At 43.7% G+C, this 24,346-nt stretch overlaps 2 protein-coding genes and 1 long non-coding RNA gene across 7 annotated transcripts in view; 1 reads left to right on the forward strand and 2 right to left on the reverse strand.

The window, feature by feature from the left end:
• LOC111846750 (high affinity cAMP-specific and IBMX-insensitive 3',5'-cyclic phosphodiesterase 8A-like) overlaps window positions 1-1,746 on the reverse strand; it is a 30,185-nt gene extending 28,439 nt beyond the window's left edge. For 2 of the 4 annotated variants that reach the window (XM_023817285.2, XM_072698282.1), the window contains exon 1: window positions 499-772. Coding sequence is in view for 2 of the 4 variants with exons in the window: in XM_023817280.2 (XP_023673048.1) it covers window positions 499-669 (171 nt within the window). In the remaining 2 variants the exon portion in view is untranslated. Of the gene's footprint in view, window positions 1-498; window positions 1,360-1,539 lie in introns of those variants that run through there. The other 2 variants (XM_023817280.2, XM_023817281.2) reach the window with 2 other exon arrangements.
• A 7,674-nt stretch (window positions 1,747-9,420) lies between these two features.
• On the forward strand, window positions 9,421-24,234 carry LOC111846645 (long-chain fatty acid transport protein 2-like). Of its 2 annotated transcripts, XM_023817046.2 has the most exons (10): window positions 9,421-9,996; window positions 10,452-10,661; window positions 10,800-10,958; window positions 12,192-12,316; window positions 21,756-21,950; window positions 22,034-22,124; window positions 22,644-22,842; window positions 23,134-23,231; window positions 23,388-23,518; window positions 23,693-24,234. In XM_023817046.2, the coding sequence occupies exons 1-10, from the start codon at window positions 9,519-9,521 to the stop codon at window positions 23,867-23,869; spliced, it is 1,863 nt and encodes a 620-aa protein (XP_023672814.1). In that variant the 5' UTR covers window positions 9,421-9,518; the 3' UTR covers window positions 23,870-24,234. The 2 variants fall into 2 exon arrangements, with proteins under 2 accessions (XP_023672814.1, XP_072554384.1); XM_072698283.1 differs by lacking the exons at window positions 22,644-22,842; window positions 23,134-23,231.
• Window positions 12,474-21,490, reverse strand: LOC140578185 (uncharacterized). The gene is made up of 2 exons (XR_011982237.1): window positions 16,691-21,490; window positions 12,474-16,036 (listed from the first exon to the last, which is right to left on the reverse strand). It is a non-coding gene; the product is annotated as an uncharacterized lncRNA (long non-coding RNA).
• Window positions 24,235-24,346: the final 112 nt, after the last annotated feature.

Genomic DNA, 24,346 nt, shown 5'->3' on the forward strand with positions numbered 1-24,346 from the left:
ACAAAAGCAAATCGCACGCAGCAGCATAATGACAGCGAAGGCCACCATTTGCCATTTCATACGGCATATCCCGTCTCTGCGGGTCATTCCGGCTTCCAGTGACGCCCTTCCAAAAGTGCAAGTAATGACACTCCCGTTTTCAGGTTGTATGAGGTGAGGATCTACGAGTCCGTGAAGCCCAAAGAGAGGGGAGGTGGAGAGGAGAGGGCTGCCGCACAGCTGGGCTTATTGCCATGTCGCTGCTGAAGTACAGCCACAAGCAACAAAACTTATTCCCCACATGCACCGTCCAGGGAGGACACTCTTTCCAAGAAAGCGTGAAATCACATCCACCTCCAAGATCCGCCGGAGACCGGATGATTTGGCCAGAGGCGACGGAGAAGCGACTACGTCCGGACTTCGCCTTGCCCTCTCGGATAAAGCGGGCTCAGGATGCAGCCATCCGCGGCACGATGGGCGCATCGGGGTCGGGGAGCCTCTGCAGAGGATGACACTCACCTTACCAGCGGCGGCTTTTGCGGAGGAGCCGACGACGGAGTTTCTCTGCTGCCGCGCCTGTAAGGCGGCACTGTGCTGCTGCGGCGGCGGCGGTGGGTGCGAATCCTCCGCCTCTTTTCCGCTGTGATACACCACCCTATCCGATATATGGATGCTGGAGGCGCAGCCCATGCTTTCTCCACACTGCGGCCAGATCTTTCTTGCTTCTTCGTGTCCCCCTCCCTCCTCCGAGGATTCCCCTCTGCCCTGGGTGCCCTGATAAGGATTTTATTCTTCCTTTAATTCACCAATTTCCCCTCACAGAGACTGTAAATAATGTCTTTCCCCACCCTCCAACTAGGAAAGCGATTTCTTTCAGTCGCCTCTTAACTAAATGACATATGCTTTGCAAAGACACGATTCTCTTGCAAAAACATACGTCTAGAGGCAAATCTAGTTTGGCGACTAAATTCCTTACGCTGTATGTCCTGCGTTGAGTTCCCCTCATTGTAATCCTACCATCCCTCCATTTACAAAAACTTTACACTTTTCCTCCATTCTAAATGAAGTAGTCTCTATTATATCAGAAAAAGTGAGTGCAACTGCTTTATCCATTGTTCGGCCAAGCTTGCCACAGAAATTATTTCCGCCCAAAACACATCTTTTTCCCCCCCAAAAGATCTTCAGTTCACCATTTGACAAATTTAATGCTACTATCTTCACTTCTGGACACAGGATCCGATCCTGTCCTCTCTCGAGTTTTTTCCATCATCAACAGGCTGAAATGTGCACCAAACATATTGTTCCTCTTGCAAGTCCTTCTAATTTGAAAAATCTTCGTAACAAACAAAACGCGTCTAGCCGAAATATATCCATATATACCTGTCAGGGAAAAAAAACACAATTTTAGAAATAATAAAAGGCTAATCTGCGTAAAACCTTCCAAAATGATTTTAACATGTAAAGACTTAATTAGAAAACTAAGTACTGAGTATCAAAGGCCTACAATATTTCCTCTCAAAAAATGTGAAGACAGTTAAATATTCTCTGGACTAACAGTACCTCTGGAATATGCAATCGTTTAGGAAAAAAAAAAACTTTGCGTACTTTAATTTCAGCTTGCAAATAAACAAGGTTTCGCCTGTCACTTATAATCTAAATCTAAATGCAACCCCCCCCCCGGCTACAAAACGCCGTCTTGTGCTGGTCCTTCCCTGCCTTGCCAGCGTTTGCCCTTCCAATTCTTCGGCGCTGCTTGACAGCCACGGATCCAATAAAAGCCCCCGCAAGGCTTGACCTACAGCCTCTACTGACGTCAATGCAAATGAACAGCAACGCGCCAATCAGAGGCGACCTCCCCCGAGCTGGGTGGGACTCGCTTTAGGAGGTAACTTCAAACATGCCCGCGGTGTCCGTGCGTTCACGCCTGTAGATTGCAGGGGGTCGCTGAAGGCGCGCCGGCTTCCAGTGCCGCGTCTTCGTGCTTAGCGGCACATCTTTCATCTGCGGAGTTTCGCTGTTAACCGATCATGCACAAAGTAATCTCCGCGCTGCGTTTGATAAGACCATATACAGTCGTCCCTCGCCATTTAGCGCTTCGACTTTTGCGGTTTTTTCAAATACATTTATTCATTAAAAAGTTGATAGACAGTGAAAATGATACAGCGCGCACTTGGTTGTCTGAGTCAATTATACAGCTATGTATTACAATTAAAATTAAAAATACTGTACGTATGGACTGTAGACCTATGTATTCGAGCACCCCAGCAAATCCTTCAATGTCAGGTGCAGCCGAATATTAAAGAAATAAAGAATTCTACTTCGCGGAAATTCATTTAACGCGGTTGAGTCTGGAACGGATTAACTGCGATAAACGAGGGACGACTGTACTTCACTTAGCCCTGCGTAAAGTAGTAAAAGGCTGATTCTCGGAAACATCCTCAAATGTTATAAAAAAAACATTGTAGATATAATATCAATATATGTAAATAAAGTAATCAATAAACTGTATATAATATAATCTTTTAACTACTCCTTTCAACTTTGTTTACCAATTAACACTTTGTTTAGTTAATTATAATCTCCAATGTTCATCCTTTAAAGCTGGGGGTGTCAGAGGAGTATGGAGACCTGGGCTCCTGGGATTCAGGGAGGGGCAGTGCTCTATAGACCCCAAAATCTACCATTAGGACCCGGGGGGTCCTAGTGGGGGGCCAGAGAGGCATATCAAAGAATTCTGGGCCCACTGACAGAATGTCACCTTGGGAGGGGGGGGGGGGGAGGGGGGAGGCACAATAACATATGCCTGTCCCATGCTGACGCCATTTTGGGTGTGAAAGGGGCTCATTGCTGGAATTCCTGTGAAGATAAGACATCTCAGCCCATCTGCTTTGGTGTCACTCTGCAGAATTACAGTGTTCAGTCATAAATAAGCACAACATCGCGGTTTGGGAACGCAGGGGCCACAGTGTGACACTGTGTACCAATAATACCTGAGGTACCCTGAGCAAGGTACCGTCCCCAATCACTGCTCCCTGGGCGCTGAATTAGCTGCCCCCTGCTATGTCACGAAAGTCACATATGGGTCAAATGCAGAGGACACATTTCGTTGTTGCGCACTGTGTGCTGTGGTGTGTTGACAATGACCACTGATCACTAAATTCTAAATTCTAAAATCGTTATCAATTATTTCAGTGGCAAATCAAGCCAGTTAAGTGACAAACATGTTGACATTTGCTTTTCCTTATTTTAACATCAACAGGTGGCAGTTATGACAAAACAATCTCAAATGGCGACCACACTTCACGTTCGGGTTTGACAACGTCGGCTGCTTGACTGGTTTCTGTGTTCCCAGTGAAAAGCCCTCAAAACAGAAGAACTGATCTGCATTGTTAGGCCCTGTGATGTGGGAACTGGGCTGGAAGGAAATGCCCAGTAGATAGGAGTGTAGCGCCAGACCACCCATGCAAGAATCAGACTGTCTAACCATACACAGTCGAGTAATTTACACGTAGTGACTTAGCAGGGCATATGATGGCTCGGCAAGTGGTATGATTGTGTTTGAATCCCACCTCTGCTCTGCGTGTGGAGTTTGCTCGTGCTGTTACACTCGTTTACTGCACCTGTAACCTGGTTGCCTCCCACAGTCCAAAGATATGCAGTTGGGCTGATCAGAATCTCTGCATTGCCTCTGGTGCACGACTGTGCTGCTGTGTAAACCCTGTGCTGAACTGGACACAGTGTCCCCCCTGCCATAGGACCTGTGCTCCCTGCAGAGGTGTCCAGGGGCGTGGGCACCCAGCCCGATTCAGAGGACCCACACCCTTAAATGTCGAAAATTAGGTAGGAGGGATCAAGGTGACATTTTGTCATTGGGCCCAGAATTTCTAGGTATGCTGTGGCTGCCTGTGATTGGTTGTAGGCTCCAGGGACCGGATAAGATCCTCAGTGTGATCCCATGTTCTCAAAGCAATTTAATGCATGTTAATTATATTCTATGGATGACATATTTATGGTTTATAAATTCCCTGTGCTAGAATTTATATATATTGAATTGAATCATGCTAATGGTTTGCTAATTAAAGTGGTTATATTTAAACATCTAGAACTCCTGAAACGTTTTGTAGTCCTTTAAATTTTATACGGTGATTAAATTTATTTAATATAATATAAAGATATGTAGAACTATCAAAAATTTCCTAAGACTTATAATAATAGAATCCACATCTAAAATATTAGTGACGACCACTGACGAACTCAAAGAGAAGTTTGAGGTGTGCCTCGGGCGCCCTCTATTGATTAAATCAGGCGTAGCACTCACGCAAGCTCAGTGACCGAAGCCAAATCGCGTGCCGCATGAGAGCGAAAGTTTATTGGTTTTTCAGAATAAAAGAAGTTGAAACCAATAATAATGAGAACAACACCTTCTTTGCAGAACCAATAAAGCAAAGACTGTACAGTAGTGCGAATCGTGCATCCAGTAGTGTTAGCTTAACCAATACTCTCTTCCCAGGAGAATTTCTCATTTAGGCACCTAACAAACTGACATTTTATAATCAGGACTTTGAAGAACAATACAAACACTTCCAGGTCATCTAAAGCACAGAATGCAAGTAGGAAGGAGGCTTTGCACTTTAGTTAGTGTACCTGTGAAGCCCTTTCTATGTAATGCATATTAAGAACATAAAAACACTTGGGTCTACATAAATAGGTAAACATTTAGTGAGATGGGTTATGTAAATGTTTAATGTGATACATGAATATTTATCGTACTCTGTCTAAATTCGCTGTTGCATATTTGTCTGGCTTGGCAATACATCGATAGCAATACTAGACATTCAGCTGGAATCGATGATATTTCTTCACACTTCGGAATTATCAGTTTTCTCAGTGGAAAATTTTATTAAGTACTGCACACAGGCAACCCAAACATACAGTACCAGTCAAAAGTTTGGACATGCCAAGACGCCTACAAAGGAGAGTGATAGAATGTCACATCACATGACCTGGCCAACTGACATAAACACAGTAAAAAATGGTTTCAGAGAAGGTTGACCAGAGTGTGAAGGAAAAGCGGCCAATGACAGCTCAGCATATATGTGGGACCTCCTTCAGGACAGCTGGAAAAGCATCCCAGGAGGCCACACCATGCAAAATGGCCTAGAGGACAAAGTAGGGTCAGCCAGTTCCTGGAGCAATTGGGGTTAAGGGCCAAACTCAAGGCCCCGATGGTGGGATCATTCTGCCGACCATGGGATTTAAACCAACAACCTTCTGAGTCCAAACCCACAGAGTGCATAATTCTATATGTGTTATTTTATAGTTTTGATGTCTTTATAATTATTCTAAAATGTAGAAAATAGAACAAGATGAGGTGCAGAAGAAAAAGCCTTGCATGAACAATCCTGCTTACTTTCAAACTGTAATAAAAGCTTCATTTAGTAAAGAGTAAACTCAAGCTGCGAACAATACTTCTAGGAGCCTTGCAGATGGTGTGGTTGTGGTTTAGTCTGAGATATTTTCCTCCTTTAGACAAACCTAAGGATAGCACACTGTAGGAAAGAGGTAAGCAAAGGAACTTGGGGCCACTGACTGGAAAAGAGGCCAGTTTGAGGTGCAGAGAGAGGCAGCTTGAAGTGCAGGGAACTGGACAAGCAGAAACAGGAAGTGGAACCCAGGAAACAGGAAGTGAGGCTAAAACAGAAAAAGAGAATAACCATGACCAAGGCCGAAGGCGAGGTACCAACTGCCCGAGACACCAACTACAGCGAGACCATGAACCCAGGAACAAGAAGCTGGCACGCAGAATAGCAATGGTACCCTCAGGAAGCACTGACGGTAACAGGGCAGCAAGCAACGCTCACTGGTCTGGTTAAATAGGATTTACAGCCAACTACCACCAGTTCCAAGCAAGACCACATGGACCAGACTCAATTAGCTGATTACAAATGTAGGACAGGTACGATTCACCAAAGAGATAACTTATTTGTACAGTTGCAAAAAAAAAATGAGACCTCTGTACATTTTTAAACAAATCTGCATTTTTAAATCCTGGATCTTAATCATGGTTCTGCTGGCAGAAGGCTACGCTAAGCAGCAGGTTGCTTCCTGGTTCAAAATTTCTAAGACAGCAGTACACAAGGACAATGTGAAACAGGAGACACTGGAACTAGTATGGACTAGAAGTGCCACAGACCCTGACCAATGGCAAAAGCAATTTTGAGTCAGGCATCTGGAGCCAGCTTGACTTGAAAGGTTTAAGGAGCTGAACCATGTCAACTCAGCAATGTGCCCTGGATCAACATGTCATTGATCCAGGGCAGCGGGTATGAGTCCTTGCGGGTCACAGCCTTCAGACACTGGAAGTCCACACAAAAAGAGCTGGGGGGGGCTCCTGAGGGTAGCCGATTATATATAACTTGCTGCAACAATAAATCTGCTTTAATTGTGTATTCTGTTTTTCAAAACAGTGAAAATTAAAGACTTTTGTTTATTAAATTATTTTGTTGGTATCATTAATGTAGATTTCATGGTACAATAATGGCAATTTTATTCTGTTGGGGGAGGATGTTATTGAATAACATCCCCATGGTGTTTTTTTTTTTTTGCCTGAGGCCCCCAGAGTTCCCAGAATCACCCCTGTCCCCTGTACTGGTGTTACATTCACAAATGATCCAATTCTTTTAAACGGCTCTTTATTACAGAAAAAGGAAACAGAGTTGTATGTGAAAGCCTTCTTTCTATCGCTGTGCCCAAATTTCAGTTCCTGCTCTAAATCCACTCCACATTCCTTTATGTTAAGAGTGAGAACCAGCCAGTCACAAGACCCATTAGGTTCCTTAAAGGCAGAACGAGCACGATTTGTACCAAGAAAAGTTCTGTAATACTAAGGCCCAGAACACGCTGTATGCGTGGCGTGCGTGACGTGGCTGCGTAATGTAGTGATTTTCGTATCGGCACCCATGTTAGATCACAGCAGCCTCGCTGCCTGCACGAGACATGTGCTTCATACCTAGCAGGAGCTGTGCCTCATCTAGGGAGTCGGAGTGACGCCTGTTTTTCATACATGCGGGTAGCAGTTCTCAGGTCACACAGATCTTGTGACAGCCACGCTAAAATTACATAACTGACACCTTCCCCTATATTTAATGTCTGTTACTGTGAGTAGTTACACCAGAAGAGGATGAACTGATCACTAAAAGGCATAAAGTTAAATATGACACATTTGTTTAATATTTTAAGCAAGATTTCATTGTTATTTCCACCAGTCACAGGTATAAAATGCCAAAAGCAGCTCTCATCATAGTTCAAACCTCAGCACGTCTGCGGGTCCTTGAGCAAGGCCCTTAACCCCCAGCTCCCAGGGTGCCGCTATGGGTGGCTGCCCTTCACGGACAGCTGACTCTACAAAGAGCAAGTTGAGGGAGGCGTAAAGACAAATTTCCCCACGGGGATTAATGAAGTATCAATTATTATTTAAAAAAAAAATGAAGAGGGCCTGAAGCAAAAGTTTGGCCCCCCGACATGGTCAGTATTAACACCCCCTTTGGCAGGTATCACAGTTTGTAAACGATGTCTGTAGCCAGCTAAGAGTCTTTCAGTTCTTACTTGGGGGGGGGGGGGGGGGGTTCACCCATTTGTCCTTTTAGGCTTTCTTGCACGCACTGCTCTTTTGAGATCAATCTACAGATTGTCAGTCTGTGGATAGAACAGTGCAACACCAATCCAGTGTTCGCCAAATCTTCCTGGAGGTCTTTTGTAGTCAAACGGGGGGGGTTTTATTTGCCTTTGTAGCAATCCAAAGATCTTTCAGAAAGTGTCCATGGTCTTCCAGATCTCAGCTTCAGCTCCACCATTCCTGTTAACTGCCATTTCTTATTAACAATACGAACTGAGGAAACAGCTACCTGGAAACGCTTTGCTTTCCTAGAAGCCTTCTCCTGCTTTGTGAGCATCAATTATTTTATTTTTCAGAGCCAGAGCCCATGGCTGCCGATTTGTTGGGACAAAGGTTTGAGGAGTCAGAGAATTTATACAGCTTTGCAATTTGCATCACCTGTAAACAAGCCACAGTCCTAACGAGCCAATGAAGGTCTGGCACCTTCGCAAACATTATCTGAGACCTCAAATATCTTTGGGGGCCGAACTTTTGCTTCAGGCCCATTTAATTTTTTTTGGCATTTTGTACCTGTGACTGACGGAAACAAAAATATGAAAGAAAAAAAATTGCTTAAAATATTAATGAAACGTGTCATCTTCAACTTCCGCTCACTTAACTATTCACAGTAACAGACATTTTAAGCAAACTTTTGCACACCACTGTAGACAGTGTACATGCGGATCCGCGCCACAGCAGTTCAGTGATGCACACGCCACGCAGCGTGTTCCGGGCCGAAATATTGCCGGAATTTCTTTCAAGGCAAGGTTACTTAATTTAGATAGTACATGTAAATTCAAAAGTAGTAAATTCACTGACAAAACAGGAGAATAAGGTGTCACCTTGTATAATGTTTACAGTGCAGATCATGCACATCAGGTCTGGCAGCCCGCCGCGCGTTGTTTCTCCACGTGATCCATCGGAATTAATTAAATTGAAAGTGCTGTCCCTGTATTCATATCAGCAAACATTAACACGAACCCGCCGATATACGTCTAGAAAGATTCGACTTAGGCCTATATGGTACAAACCCACTGTTCTGCTTTAGACTAAAGGCATACATATGAAATCATGCAAGCGTGTCACACATATGCCACACACTGATAAAGATATTCGTCCACATTTTATATTACATTTACCTTCTAAACGTTAAAAAATCAGCGTTTGTATTGTAGGTCTATTTTCACGGTAGATGAGTTCGAAGTGCAGACGGTGCGGCTGAATAGCGGTAATGTTTAGTCTGCTCTGCTCTGCTCTGCTCCTCGGAATATCGTTTTTCTGAAGGAGGCGTGTACTGCCAGATTGGTTGCCAGATTGAGGGAGTAAATAAAAGCTCAAGACATTTTCGTAGCGATTCGACTATTGCAAAAATACTTAGGTCCCGCTTTACTTACATCGTATTAACTACGGGATGTTCGCCTAAAGCAATTTTGGAAGCGTGCATTACAAATCAAGAAAGAATAATTAAAATAAATTGAAAGTTTTATGTTGTTATTACAAAAATAAAACAAATCAGATACAATACGAAACCCGTCAATTCCAATATAACCACCAATTCTATAAATATCCTGCTTTGATTTGCATTACTCTAAAAAGTGAGTTATTTAAACAATTCCAGGTCTACAGAAATTTTCTCTCAAAACAAATAACCGCAGTAGTAAAGTAACAAAAACTAAACACAAATAAGATTAGGATGCCTTGGTACCGTCAGGTATCCTCCCAAGTCTGGCAACCCACTCCGTTCTCAAAACTGAGCCAAGAATGAGTTAGTGACACTCGGCGTTTCAATCGAGACTTGTATTAGTAAGGGGAGCTGCACAAGATACGCACGAATCTGCCTACTTATTCCGCTTTAGAGTATTTTACTGAAATACTACAGTTCAGTATGTACATGTATGCGGTCACAATTTTGGTCAGCTTGGTTTTCTTGCACATACTTCTCAAGTTATGGTTTCCTTACTTTGTACCAGAGTTCTTATATGTTTTGAAGACCATAGCTTTTGGACTGAGGATGTCGAAATACAAAAAGAAGCAGCCCTTCTACACTATTTTAGATTGTTTCTTGGATGCAGTGAAGAGGACTCCTTCCAAACCCTTCATAATTTTTGAGAACAGAACCTACACTTACATGGACGTTGATAAACAGAGTAACAAAGTTGCCAGAGCTCTAAGGACGCATACCAGCTTGAAAGAGGGGGATACGGTGGCTCTTTTTTTGGGGAATGAGCCCTGCTATGCGTGGGTCTGGCTCGGCCTGGCAAAAATAGGCTGCGCAACTGCTCTGCTAAACTGCAACATCAGATCCAAATCGCTGTCACAGTGCTTCTCCTGCTCCGGGGCCAGCGTGCTCATAGTTGCAGAAGGTAAGATTTCGCCGTACTATTTCTGCGTTAAAGACCCGCCCAATAAGTCTATATGATTCTGTTCTCAGCATCTTTATATATAGCACGGCAAGCGGAATATAAATTTTATGTGTGGACATAATCATGTCTATTAATTTGTCATTCGTATTATTCAGATATAAAATATTTGAGCATAACGAGAGGTCAACTAAAATACATTTAAAGCTTTCCTGTTTAAAATGTTAAATGTTCTTAGTATTTAGTTGTAAAATATTACACTTATAGCCTACATGAAAATACGCCGGCACATAAACCAGCTATGCGCAGAATACGGTTTAAAGTACTTTAATGCTTATTAACGTTAATGATCGCTCCGAGCTATGTAATACTTCACCCGAATCATTCTAAACAGAATGAATGGACACAGACTCTTAATTGTCCGCTAAGGCACACTGTTATACTTGCATGCTCGCTAGGGCTGAAAGATGTGGTGGAGGAAATCTTGCCGGCGTTACTGGAGCAGGACATCGCGGTCTTAATACTCACTAAGGGCTGTGACACGGCGGGCATGATGAGCCTCCTGGACAAGTTCGAGGAAGCCTCCGACGAACCAGTGTCCGCAGCACTCAGGTCCGCGGTGTCGAGGAAGAGCCCTGCGCTGTACGTTTACACCTCGGGAACAACAGGTAGGGGCCGTTACAACCCCGCGGCCGCTTTTGGCAAACAAATCGGGGAGCGTTTCTGTCCCTGTGTGCATGCACACTCCTGGATTTGGAAGACTTAATTGTTTCATCTGGATGACCTGACTGTTCTCCCTCCCAAAGGTCTCCCCAAAGCAGCCGTAATCACGCAAGAGCGACTATGGGCTGCGACTTTCATTCAGTCTCTGGCCGGAGTGACTTCTAAGGACATATTTTACATTAACCTCCCCCTCTACCACAGTGCTGGATTCTCCATTGGCTTTGCAGGTGCCATTGAAAAGGGTGAGCTTTTTCTAAATGGTATTATTCTCAGTATACATTCACTATTACTTGCAGTGATAACTGCGTCAAACACAATAACAACAACCATAGTAACACCTGTTGCCACAGAGATTATCTTACTGTTGAGTATAGGGCTGCCCAACCATCTTCCTGGAGATCAACCAACCTTTCAGAGTATTGCAGAGTATTATCTCAGTACTGGAGCCAGCTATGCTGAAGCTACATTGGCTCTAATACTGAGATGCTATGGAAGGGCCTGATTATCTGTATCAGGTGTGTTAAATTATGGCAGAGGGATGGGGATGGCAGTCATTTTAAGGGGGCCAGATCTTCTCTTCCTCTCTCTGTCTGTCTAGCTGTCTGTCTCTGTCTGTCTCTAGCTGTCTGTCTGTGTCTCTCTGTGTCTAGCTGTCTGTCTCTGTCTGTCTCTAGCTGTCTGTCTGTGTGTCTCTCTGTGTCTAGCTGTCTGTCTCTGTCTGTCTCTAGCTGTCTGTCTGTGTGTCTCTCTGTGTCTAGCTGTCTGTCTCTGTCTGTCTCTAGCTGTCTGTCTGTGTTTCTCTCTGTGTCTAGCTGTCTGTCTCTGTCTGTCTCTAGCTGTCTGTCTGTCTCTGTTTGTCTCTAGCTGTCAGTCTGTGTGTCTGTGTCTAGTTGTCTGTCTGCCTCTCTGTCTCTAGCTGTCTCTCTCTTGCTCCATCTCTCTCTCTGTCTCTAGCTGTCTGTCTCTCTTTCTACTCCACACCGGGGAAGCCGTCACCACAATATCAATCTCTTCAAACTACCTTCGTCTCCCTCTTCATGTTATGTGAGGTACGTTTACAGCGGGCAGTAAAATTTGCCCACCACGGCAAAAAGAACAGCTCTCAAGTACAACTTGGTTCTCTTTGTTCGTTCCAAAGAGTCATTCAAAGGAATAGGGTTTTTCCTGTATGTCTCATCATTACTCCAGAAGTACTGTACTATACCCTGGTATACTAGCTTGTGTAGTGCTTTACTGTTTCAGTGAATTATATGTTGTTACAGTGTTACAGTTTTCTTCAGAGGGTTAATACTGATTCTGAACGTACTTTTAAATATTTAAGTAATGTGGATAATGACCCTAGTGTTACTTTTGAATACTCAGAGCTGGTTTCTACTAATTCTCTTCGCAGGACACTTTTGTGAATTGTCCTCTACTAAATGCTGTTCTCCTTGCTTCATGTAATTTACATGTAATCTGATCTCCTCCTGATGCAGGGCTAACAATCGTTCTTCGGAGAAAATTTTCTGCCTCCCAGTTTTGGGATGACTGTCGGAAACACAACGTCACTGTGATCCAGTACATCGGCGAGACGATGCGCTACCTGTGCAACACGCAGAAGGTGACAAACTGCCCTATAAATCACAGCCGAGTGGCGTGTCCAGGAGATCAAAAATGCACAGCTAAGCATATGTTACCGGCGACAGACCTAGGGGAATCTGGGCCGGCACAAACCCAATCACGCACAGAACTCTGTGTATGATAAGGAGACAGACACGTTATTGCGTTGCTCGAGTGCAGTTTAATATAACAAAGATAATCACTACTTCAATGAGAACACATCATACGTGGCGGTCTAAAATAAAACCAAAATGATCTCAATAATACTGATCCGGCATTCAAATGTGTCACTTCAAATAATATTCATATTACTACATTCAATGCAATGTAACTAGATTTTCCCATATGAACAAAAGGCATTAGTATGTGAACCACAAGAACCGATACAATTGAATACACTTCAGCATTATGCAGTACTAGTGATACTTTGAGGTATTACAGTAATATTTTAAATATTAAAAGAATACCTTCCTTAACTATAGGTATAACAACTTGTATAAATGCAAGTATGATGCCAATCGCTATGGTTAAATCAATGTAACAGTCTCTTTCACCCTATTCCCATATTACATAACATCTACCTTTATATTAACACTTGTTAATATAACAATATACTTGTGAATATAGATATTTGAGGAATACAGTGCATACAATTTAGAATTCAATGGATTTCCCTGGAACTTACTTAATAATCTTAGGCTTATGGACATTACTGTTTGGAACAATCAACCTAGCATTGATACATTAAACATTAAATGTTTACACAAGCATTCCAGCATAGTATCACTGCCAAAAATACACCATGTTAACTTAATCTGACTGACATTTATAATAAACATAAAACCTTGCAACTAAAACAATTAATAAACAGGAATGTTTAGAATACAGCCTAATACAGATTACTAAATGGATCCATCAATACATGCTTCTTTCACACAACTTTAGTTAGTTATCAGCTAATTTGTAGCATTCTGCTAATTCTGCTAATTTTGCTAACCGCGAGTGGATTTAGCGTTTCTCATATACTTTAACAAATTATTTGATTTTGGTTAAACACCTTTCAACATCTTCTCCCAACATTTCCTACAAATAAAGATGATAAATATGTCACCCAAACCACTTTAAAAGAGTTTTAATCCATACCTGTGTATGATAAGGAGACAGACACGTTATTGCGTTGCTCGAGTGCAGTTTAATATGACCCGGAACTCGAGCTGCATGTCTCCTAAGTAAACTCCTAAAGCGTCACACGGCCCTCTGCAGGTGTGGAGTGGAAATACATGGATGGTGTCGTTTACTCTTGAGTTCTAACAAGGACAAAATAAAAGAAAAAAAACAAGGACATAAAATAAGGAGTGGAGGTGGGTTGCTTTGTTTTTTTTTTTTTTTTTTTTACCCTTGTTATTAGATCATTTCCTCGACCTATCACACTCTCCCCTGCTTTAAAGGGATGTCTCCTGGCATCCAAAACCACATTAACTATAATACGGTAGAGTAAACAGAATGAGAACAGTCGGTAGTCTGAACTGTTTATCAAGGTAGCATCTACCCTTCCCACATATCGATCAACAAACGTTAATCAGCATATCAAGTAAGTCTACGATGTCGATATCTGACTTAATCTTATCCACAGGGATCCTTCACTAAACCCATGCCACTGGCTGGGTGTAATAGCTCACGTCTGGCGATACTGGTAGAACAGGCATTGGGTAGAGGGCACAGCACATAGTATTTGCTCCTAATCTCCAAGGCTGGTAAGAAGGTGTTCCTGACTGGTCATACATCAGAAGATTTCTGGGTTTGACTTGCCGTGTGGATCTTCTCAGTTGTGGTTCCATTTCCCTCACTGATGCTGGAAACGTTATGGCATCGGTTTCAGGCGGGTCAAAGATTCCATCCTCCACTACGTTATCACTGTGCACCTCCTGTCTTCTCACCACTGGTGGTGGTGTAGCATTAGTGATGGGTAGTATTTCTGATGTTACATGCGAATCCATCTGATCAACTTGTTCTCCGGTACTTGGATTCTCACGCTCGGAAGTTTGACTTAACGGCTGGTACTCGGGAGCTACTGCCCTTAATCTACAACGATGTTCTGGATCTGGTAGGTGATGCCTAACAGTCCTTCTTTCGTACACAGGCAGAGGTCTAAGGTGGTAGGAATGGTCTTCTTCCTCATCCGAAATACTGGCATCTGATTCAGCTGTTTCTCTAAGTTGCATGTGGCATTTCCGTCTGGGTAACTTCTTTCCGACACCCCTATCCTTTTCCTCAAAAGTGACTAGCAGGTCACTAATCGGGAGGAGCAGGTTGCGGTGTAACACTCTAAAAGTTCTGTCACCTGTTTCCGCCTGAATCCGATACACTGGACTTTCCTTTATCCTTTCTATGACTCGGTGGATCTGTTGTTCCCAGTACGGCCTGAGTTTTCCAGGACCCCCTCTCTCAGATAGGTTCCTGACCAGTACACGATCTCCAGGTTGTAGTATAGCTCCTCTGACATGTTGGTCATAGTACCTTTTCCCTTTCTCAGAGGATCTCTTACTGTTCTCTGCAGCTATCCGGTATGCTTCCTGCATTCGTAAAGCCCAGGTCTGCGCATACTGTTGCTGTGTACGCACCTGCTGGTCTGAGTTAAGGTTGAGGATCAGGTCAATGGGTAAGCGGGGATGCCTCCCAAAGAGGAGGAAGAATGGCGAGTACCCGGTTGCCTCATGTCTCGTGCAGTTGTAGGCGTGAATGAGATTAGGAAGATGGTCTTTCCACTCAGCCTTCTTCTCCTCTTGGAGTGTTCTTAACATCTGGAGAAGCGTCCTGTTCAGGCGTTCGGCCGGGTTCCCCTGTGGGTGGTAGGGGGTGGTACGAGAGTGAGAGATCCCCGCCAGCTGTTGTAATCTTTGAAACAAGGTGTTCTCAAACTCCCGACCCTGATCATGATGAAGCTTTTCCGGATATCCAAAGCGAGGGATGAAATCAGAGAAGATCCGTTCAGCAGCTGTCTTACCAGACTTATTTCGTGTGGGGTAAGCTTGTGCAAACCGAGTAAAGTGATCTACCAGCACAAGTATATACTCGTAGCCACCCTTACTAGGCTCAAGGTGTAAGTAATCGACGGAGAGTAACTCAAAAGGTGCGGTAGTGACAATGGACCCCATTGGTGCTTTTTCAGGGACCGTAGGTCGTTTTTGCTTAATGCAAGGACACTTGCGAATAACATAGTCCTCGATTTCCCGTTGCATATAAGGCCAATAGAATCTTTGTCGAGCAAGATGGATAACTTTATCAGCTCCGACGTGTCCCATATCGTCATGGAGATGTTTCAGCACCATTAATGTAAGTGATGCCGGAAGGACCAGTTGTTGATTTGGTCCCGACTCCCTGTACAAGATCCCCTCTCTCAACTTCAGTCTGTTCCACTCCCGTGTTAGCCGCTGTGCTCCCCTGGACACTAAACGCTGACCCTTGTCCTTGGGATTCCATCCACTCTCTTTCAATCGAACAACTTCACAGATGGTCTCATCCCTATTCTGAGCATCTCTGATATCCTCAGGAGTAAACACTGGTAGGCACGCTGCAGAAAGGTCCTCCTCTACCCGAATGTGAAGAGCCACTGCTTGGGGCACCTCTTCTTCCCTCTCAGCCTTATTCCCCTGCCAGATGGTAGATACCACCTCAGGCAGCAGTGTCTCTGTGTACTCTCCCAGGTGGTCTGTGAGCTTGACTGGAAATCGGGACAGGGTGTCCGCGTCAATGTTAGCCTTGCCTGGCCTGTATTTAATGGTGAACTGGAAATCGGCTAATTCACCAACCCATCGGTGTCCTACAGCACTAAGCTTGGCGGTACTCAGGACGTAAGTAAGAGGATTATTATCTGTATATACGGTGAAGGCGGGGGCGTAATACAGATAATCCCGAAACTTATCACACACGGCCCACTTCAGGGCAAGGAACTCCAGCTTACTAGAATGGAGGTGGTAATTCTTTTCAGCAGGCGTGAGTGTCCTTGATCCGTATGCAATAACCCGTAATTTACCACTCTGTTCCTGATATAACACAGCCCCCAACCCCTCGCTGGACGCATCGGTGTGTAGGACAAATGGTAAATCAAAGTTAGGGTAGGCTAAGATGGGTGGGCGAACCAACATGTCCACCAGGCGAGACACCACAGCACTATGCTCAGAGGACCAACAAATAGGTGTTTTAGATGGTAGATGGTCACCACGCTTTCCCCTTTGGGTAGATTTTACCAGACCAGGACCTTGATGAGACCCATCAGAATATTCTTGGAGCTTAAACAAAGGCCGTGCTATCCTGGAGAAATCTTGAATAAAGGATCGATAATAACCCAAAAACCCCAGCAAAGTTCGAACCTCACCGACGTTCTTTGGTTTCTTCTCCTTTAGTTTCAACACTGCCTCCAAATCCTTAGGATCCACCTGGACACCTTCACTGGTCACCAACCTTCCCAAATACCGCACTTGACGTTTAAAGAGTTCACACTTGGTTGATCGCAGTTTTACACCACACTCTTGAAGACGACACAGCACTTTTCTGAGGTCCTCAACATGGTCCTGGAATGTCTTAGAAAAACAGAGTATGTCATCCAGATAAGGGAAACAACATTCATCTCTCAGGTTGACTAGTACACCTTCCATGCAGCGTTGGAATGCTGCAGGCGCGTTGGTAAGGCCAAAAGGGAGACGTACCCATTCATAGAACCCCCAAGGTGTGCTGAAAGCTGTCATGTGACGGCAACCTTCCTCGACAAAACCCTGATGGTACGCACTACCTTGGTCGAGTATGGAAAACCAGGAGTGGCCTCCTAAATTATCCAATAGGTCTTGGATGCGTGGCAGTGGGTGACGGTCGGGAATAGTTTTATTATTCAGCCCCCGGAAATCAACACAGAGACGTAAGCTCTGGTCCTTCTTTCTCACACACACGACTGGAGAAGAATAAGCTGATGTTGATTTTCGGATCCAGCCACGGTCAAGTAAATTCTGGACATAATCTTTGACTTCCCGATATAAGGGTTTTGGAATGGCGTTGTAGGACTTTTGTACTGGGGTGTCATCCTTAAGATTGATCCTCAGTTGTAACCCTGGGATACACCCAATATCTGCCTCGTCCTTGGCAAAGGCTGCAGACTCTTCGTATAGCATTTGTTTTACGATTCTTTGCTCCTCCTTCGCTAGGTGTGATACATCCACAGGAGGGTGCCATTTGTCTCTGGCCCTGGACACTGCCTGTCGATCAAGCCCTTTGTGATTATAGCTCGGGCAATCTGTCTTTAATTGGGCTGCACAGGTCTGAACGGACTCACTAGGCATGTGCTTGGGATTCAGGACAGGCTTCACATCAGCAATTTCTTCCAGCGTACCCAGAACTGTTCTTTGACTCAGGTAAATGGTGTGCTGGGTTGAGTTCTGAATGGGAATTTTAATGCATTTTGATGTCCCCAAGGGAACATCTACCAGTGACGGAAACAGATCCAAACCCACTGGACAAGTATTCTCAGTGAGAGGTTGGAACAGCATGGTGCAGTTCCCTGGTATCCCCTTAACTCGACACCGGACCTCATAGACTTTACCGGCAGGGATGGCAACACCTTTTTTACTGATGCGTACAACACATGGTGCTGGTTCACTGGTAGTTATGACCTGGAGGAGAGAGATCAGTGTCTCCACGGTGCTCTCTGGAATACGCAAAGAATCTGTCAGGATAGCGGTCACGTCCACAGTGTGGCCATGTTCTTTAATAATTTCGGCTAAGACGTTGCTACCTAACAAGGGATACTGGCAGTTCTGACTAACTAAGAGGGGTACTCTGATTGTTACAGACCCGTGGTGCCTGCTAGGAATCTGTAGGTCAACTTCCGCCCATCCCTCAAGCGGTATTTCAGTGCCATTGGCTGCTGAGATTTCAATTGACTGGCTGTTAAGAAGTGAACGAAGGGGCTGGATTTTGACGTGGGGTGATGCCCCATCTGCCCAAGTTTTGCTGACCATCGTCACTTGGGCTCCTGAGTCTAATAACATTTCTATTGGCACACCATTGATATTACAGGAAATAGTGCAACGATTTCCAATGAGCTGGGCCACATATTTCTTTGGGTCTGAATGGCATGGGGCCGCTGACAACTTAGCTGTATCCATGGGCATAAGACTGTTCACGGTCACTGGGTGCCCCTCTCCAGTGACCTTTTCCCGTTTAACGGCTTACGTCGCTGCAAACAGCCAATAGCTCTATGCCCTGTCTGACCACACACAAAGCAATGGGGACAGTTCATTGTCTCTTTCATTATGCAGTCAGGGCATCTGCCCTTTTTCTCAACCAGCTGGGATAGTGGGTGCTTAACAGGTGTACTAGAGCTTCCAGTCGGTGTACAGTCAATAGTCTGATTCACCAACGTCATATGTCGGGTCAGCGAGGACACTTGAGCAGTCAGCTCTCTGATGGCTTCACGGTTAGCCTGCAACTCGGCATCAATTTGGGTCTGTTTGGTCACATCAGTTGGTACCGTAATGTCAGATTGAGCTACACTCGCCGTCACTGACCTGGGCTTAGCCACAGCACCGAGGCGCTTTAACCTCCCTTCTTCCTCCATGGTTGACTTAGTCAGCTGCTCCAACAGCGAGTCATCACTAACCTGTGCGTCAGCAAGGAAAGGTTTGATGTCCTGCCTAACATAACTGTTCTTGTCATTTAGTCCTTGGTACAAAGTGTGTAGAAAAGTACCTTGAACTAGTCGCTTATCATAGTTAAACTCCACACCTGGCTGCTGTGACTCAAAAAGAACTCTCTGTTTTAACCCTATAAGTCTATAGAGAAACTGGTGTGGACTCTCTTTGTCGTGCTGTCTAGCATTACTGAGCTCATGAAAGAGTTCGGCTACACCTTTATCTCTCACATGCGCGCGGAGAAGTCTCTTCAACCCATTTACGGTTAAACCCTCATGGTTCGTGAGCATTTCTCTAAAAGTACCTGATTTAGTTATCTTGAGCACTGCTCTAATAATCTCAACCTCGCTAAACCCCTCCTGTAGGGCAGCATCTATCTGCTTACAGAGACCACTGAAAGAGATGTCTGACCCGGTATCAGATATTTGACCCCCGTGGAATTTACATTCCCGACGAGGAAGCAAAGCTGTGACCTCAGACAGTCTTACAACCTGATCAGTGACACTTGAAAATGGACTTCTCCTATCCTGGTGGGTGTTATGGTTACCCGGGTCACCTAAGTGATGTGGTGTATAACAAACTCTGTCCAGAGGTGACGTCGGAGTGGGCAAGTCACGATTGAGGGACTGATGTGCAGGCCGGTCTGACTGTGGCAGTTGTGTCTGTTTGTGTTTGTCCACTGAATGTGTGTGTGTGTCCTCTGCTGAATCAGGGAGATGTTCGTGTGTATGGGTAGGTATACTGCCTATGGGAGTTGCAGAAACATAGACCTCACCAGCTCTGGAATCGGTTGATGTCAGTTCCTGTAACAGCTCCTGAAGAGAGAGAAGTTGAGCCATACCTTCATCTTCCATCATTTTCAACCTTTCACTTCTGGTGTAGTCGATGATAAAGTCATAGAGCTCTGGTTCACTGAAGCCTTCGGTACTCTCGCTGCCGTCTTCAATAGCCCTGGCAACCAGCTGAAGTTGGCTGGTACTCAGAACAGGAAGCCTTTTGTGAATTTGGAAAATCAACATCCGTCGTGGGGTTACAGTAGCCATCGTGACACTACACCAGTGACGTTCGCACTCTGGATGATGCTGGGCACAGCAGCCTTCCTTGAGACTTGATCGCCAACCTTCACTTGTCGTGACGGCTCTCCCCACTCAACGATGCAGGATCCCGGACGAGCCCCCAATTGTTACCGGCGACAGACCTAGGGGAATCTGGGCCGGCACAAACCCAATCACGCACAGAACTCTGTGTATGATAAGGAGACAGACACGTTATTGCGTTGCTCGAGTGCAGTTTAATATAACAAAGATAATCACTACTTCAATGAGAACACATCATACGTGGCGGTCTAAAATAAAACCAAAATGATCTCAATAATACTGATCCGGCATTCAAATGTGTCACTTCAAATAATATTCATATTACTACATTCAATGCAATGTAACTAGATTTTCCCATATGAACAAAAGGCATTAGTATGTGAACCACAAGAACCGATACAATTGAATACACTTCAGCATTATGCAGTACTAGTGATACTTTGAGGTATTACAGTAATATTTTAAATATTAAAAGAATACCTTCCTTAACTATAGGTATAACAACTTGTATAAATGCAAGTATGATGCCAATCGCTATGGTTAAATCAATGTAACAGTCTCTTTCACCCTATTCCCATATTACATAACATCTACCTTTATATTAACACTTGTTAATATAACAATATACTTGTGAATATAGATATTTGAGGAATACAGTGCATACAATTTAGAATTCAATGGATTTCCCTGGAACTTACTTAATAATCTTAGGCTTATGGACATTACTGTTTGGAACAATCAACCTAGCATTGATACATTAAACATTAAATGTTTACACAAGCATTCCAGCATAGTATCACTGCCAAAAATACACCATGTTAACTTAATCTGACTGACATTTATAATAAACATAAAACCTTGCAACTAAAACAATTAATAAACAGGAATGTTTAGAATACAGCCTAATACAGATTACTAAATGGATCCATCAATACATGCTTCTTTCACACAACTTTAGTTAGTTATCAGCTAATTTGTAGCATTCTGCTAATTCTGCTAATTTTGCTAACCGCGAGTGGATTTAGCGTTTCTCATATACTTTAACAAATTATTTGATTTTGGTTAAACACCTTTCAACATCTTCTCCCAACATTTCCTACAAATAAAGATGATAAATATGTCACCCAAACCACTTTAAAAGAGTTTTAATCCATACCTGTGTATGATAAGGAGACAGACACGTTATTGCGTTGCTCGAGTGCAGTTTAATATGACCCGGAACTCGAGCTGCATGTCTCCTAAGTAAACTCCTAAAGCGTCACACGGCCCTCTGCAGGTGTGGAGTGGAAATACATGGATGGTGTCGTTTACTCTTGAGTTCTAACAAGGACAAAATAAAAGAAAAAAAACAAGGACATAAAATAAGGAGTGGAGGTGGGTTGCTTTGTTTTTTTTTTTTTTTTTTTTACCCTTGTTATTAGATCATTTCCTCGACCTATCACACATAGCACTGAGTCAGCATATCACGGCAACTGTAATATCACCCTGTGTGCCATGGACACTCAGGGGTCACAGATTGTTGAAACACATTGTAATGAATTCCTGCTTCTTTTAAAGTTTTGTTTAACTAAGGCGATCTCAAGGATGTGTGCTTTGTTGTTCTCTGGTATGGAATGTGTTACTGTAAAAAGTTCTTTTTAAATCCAACTTTTTTCACACGTAGAAAGCTGACGACAGGGACCACAGAGTGAGGCTTGCCATTGGCAATGGGATAAGAGCAGATGTTTGGAAGGAGTTTCTGAATCGATTTGGCAGCATCCAAGTGAGGGAACTGTACGCCGCCACAGAAGGGAACATCGGTTTCATGAACCTCTCTGGGAAGATTGGTGCAGTGGGACGTGTAAATTACATCCAAAGGGTGAGACTCAGGCGTTGGCCGGCTGAGATTACATCTCTGAATAGAGTTAATGGCGGTTAATAACATCCTGCAATTTATTTCAGAAAATCTTCCCCTACTTGCTGATCAAATACGATACAGAGAAGGAAGAGCCCGTGAGGAACTCTGAGGGTCTGTGTGTGGAAGTTCTCAAAGGTGAGTAAATCCACAGCATGTCAGGTGGCTCCAGATCGTGATGGACAAAATGACGTTTCATGAACCATTTAAGAACATAAGAACTATACAAACGAGAGGAGGCCATTCGGCCCATCGAGCTCGCTTGGGGAGAACTTAACTAATTTGCTCTATTTTTTTTGCCACACTATACATACTATCTGTTGAAAAAAGGGCACAAAGCATGCCCCAAAGCAAACTAAGAGCACCATCTAGTGGCGGCAGAAAATACAGCAAATGGTTCATGAAGCATCATTTTGTTCATCACTAGCTCCAGACCTCAGGGCTTCCTGAAGTAAACAGTGTCATTTTCCTTTGTTATCTCCGCTATGACCAACGGTACTAGTTTGGAGACAACATGGAATGAGGCAACACAGCAGAATATATATCTGTTTATTTTAATACTCAAAGAAAAATGTGGGAAATATTTTTGTGCCATTTGCTTTGGCTAAATATTAAAGAAATCGTGGCTGAGTCTGTTTAGATGCCCCTCTGTTGCAGGAGAGACTGGACTGTTGGTTTCTAAAATAACTGAAAAGGCCCCCTTTAATGGATACGCCAGAAATCTCCAGCAGACGGAGAAGAAGCGACTGAGGAACGTGCTTCAGAAAGGAGACCTGTACTTCAACAGCGGAGACTTGCTTAGGATTGATGAGGACAATTTTATCTACTTTCAGGACCGGATTGGGGACACTTTTAGGTGCTTCTCTCTGCTGTCTGGAAGACTGTGCACCTCATTAAAATGAAATGGTTTAAGTCTTAAATTCTAAGGTAGCAAACACCAATTCTTGTCTTCAAGAGTCTGTATCCATTTAGTTTAAATTGTTCTTTGGAGATTTGGATTACAATTAAGGTAGCACTTGGATGTAGAGCTGATATTTACATTGGCTTGCTGTTCAACACCCCGGTGCAATTTGGGTAAATCATTTCTGAAAGTTCACAGGTCACAGTAATCCTAGAACATCTGAACATTTGACCCCTTTGTCTGCAGGTGGAAGGGAGAGAATGTGGCCACCACAGAAATAGCAGATATCCTCAGCATGGTTGATTGCATCAAAGAAGCAAACGTGTATGGGGTCAGAGTACCAGGTGCAAGCACGGGCCCTCTCAAGTTTTTTTTTTTTCCCTCAATGCCTTTCAAGATTCCTTTCCAGATTCTTGGCTTTGCTTGGCAACCTTAAACAAACAATGTAAATATATGTGAATATATTGTTATTACAGGTTGACCGTGTTCTTTCTTTCTAGGCCACGAGGGGAGAATCGGAATGGCGGCCATCACACTGAAAGAGGACAAGCAGTTTGACTGTTCTAGCACGTTCAGCCATGTTGCTAGCTACCTCCCTGCGTACACCTGGCCGCGCTTCATAAGGATTCAGGTACCAGTGCGCCACTGAAGGTTCCCCCACCCCGCCGTGTTCTAACAAGTCTCAAAGATCAAAAAACCCATGAATGCATTTAGCGGTGCATATCCAGGATACTGCTGGAAATTCCTGCCCTATGAAAGCCATAGAAATCACTGCACGTTGTTTAATAGCACTTTATTTTTCCAGAGTCAGCTAGACATCACTGGGACATACAAGCAGAAGAAAGTGAAGCTGGTCGACGAGGGATTTAATCCAGCTGCTATTGAGGATCCTCTCTATATCCTGAATGAGCGAGAAAAGAGCTACATCCCAATGACACAAAAGACATACAGCTTAATAGCATCAGGACAAATGCAGCTGTAAAAACAAATTTCACATTCTTCACGTAGCCTTTCCAGGAAATAACTGCAAAGGTTATTTAATCTCAGGGGAATTATATGTGTTTAATGATTGTTTACCTTAGTTATTGTCAGAATGCTTCACCTTAATATATTTGAACTAGCGCTATCGTTTTGTATAGATATTTTTATAATTAAAGACACATTACTAGCTAAATTTATAACTAGTAGTGTAGTTGGTGGGGGACCTGCATTGTGCCAGTCTGGATAGGCTCCAGAGCCTCGGGACTCTGCATAGGACAAGCGTGTATAGAAAATGGATGGATGTATATATAGTGTATAGTACCAGAAAGGCACATTTATTTTAATAGTAATAAAAATGATTTTAAAAAAAAACTCAAAAGGTTAAAGCACTCTTTCAGTTTCCGTCCCATTTATAATTGTAAATGAAAGGTATGTATCAAATGCTTTTGTATAAAACAGAGGCCAATCAGTGACCAAT

The sequence above is a fragment of the Paramormyrops kingsleyae genome, chromosome 13 (genome assembly GCF_048594095.1).
Source record: "Paramormyrops kingsleyae isolate MSU_618 chromosome 13, PKINGS_0.4, whole genome shotgun sequence".
NCBI lineage: Eukaryota > Metazoa > Chordata > Actinopteri > Osteoglossiformes > Mormyridae > Paramormyrops > Paramormyrops kingsleyae.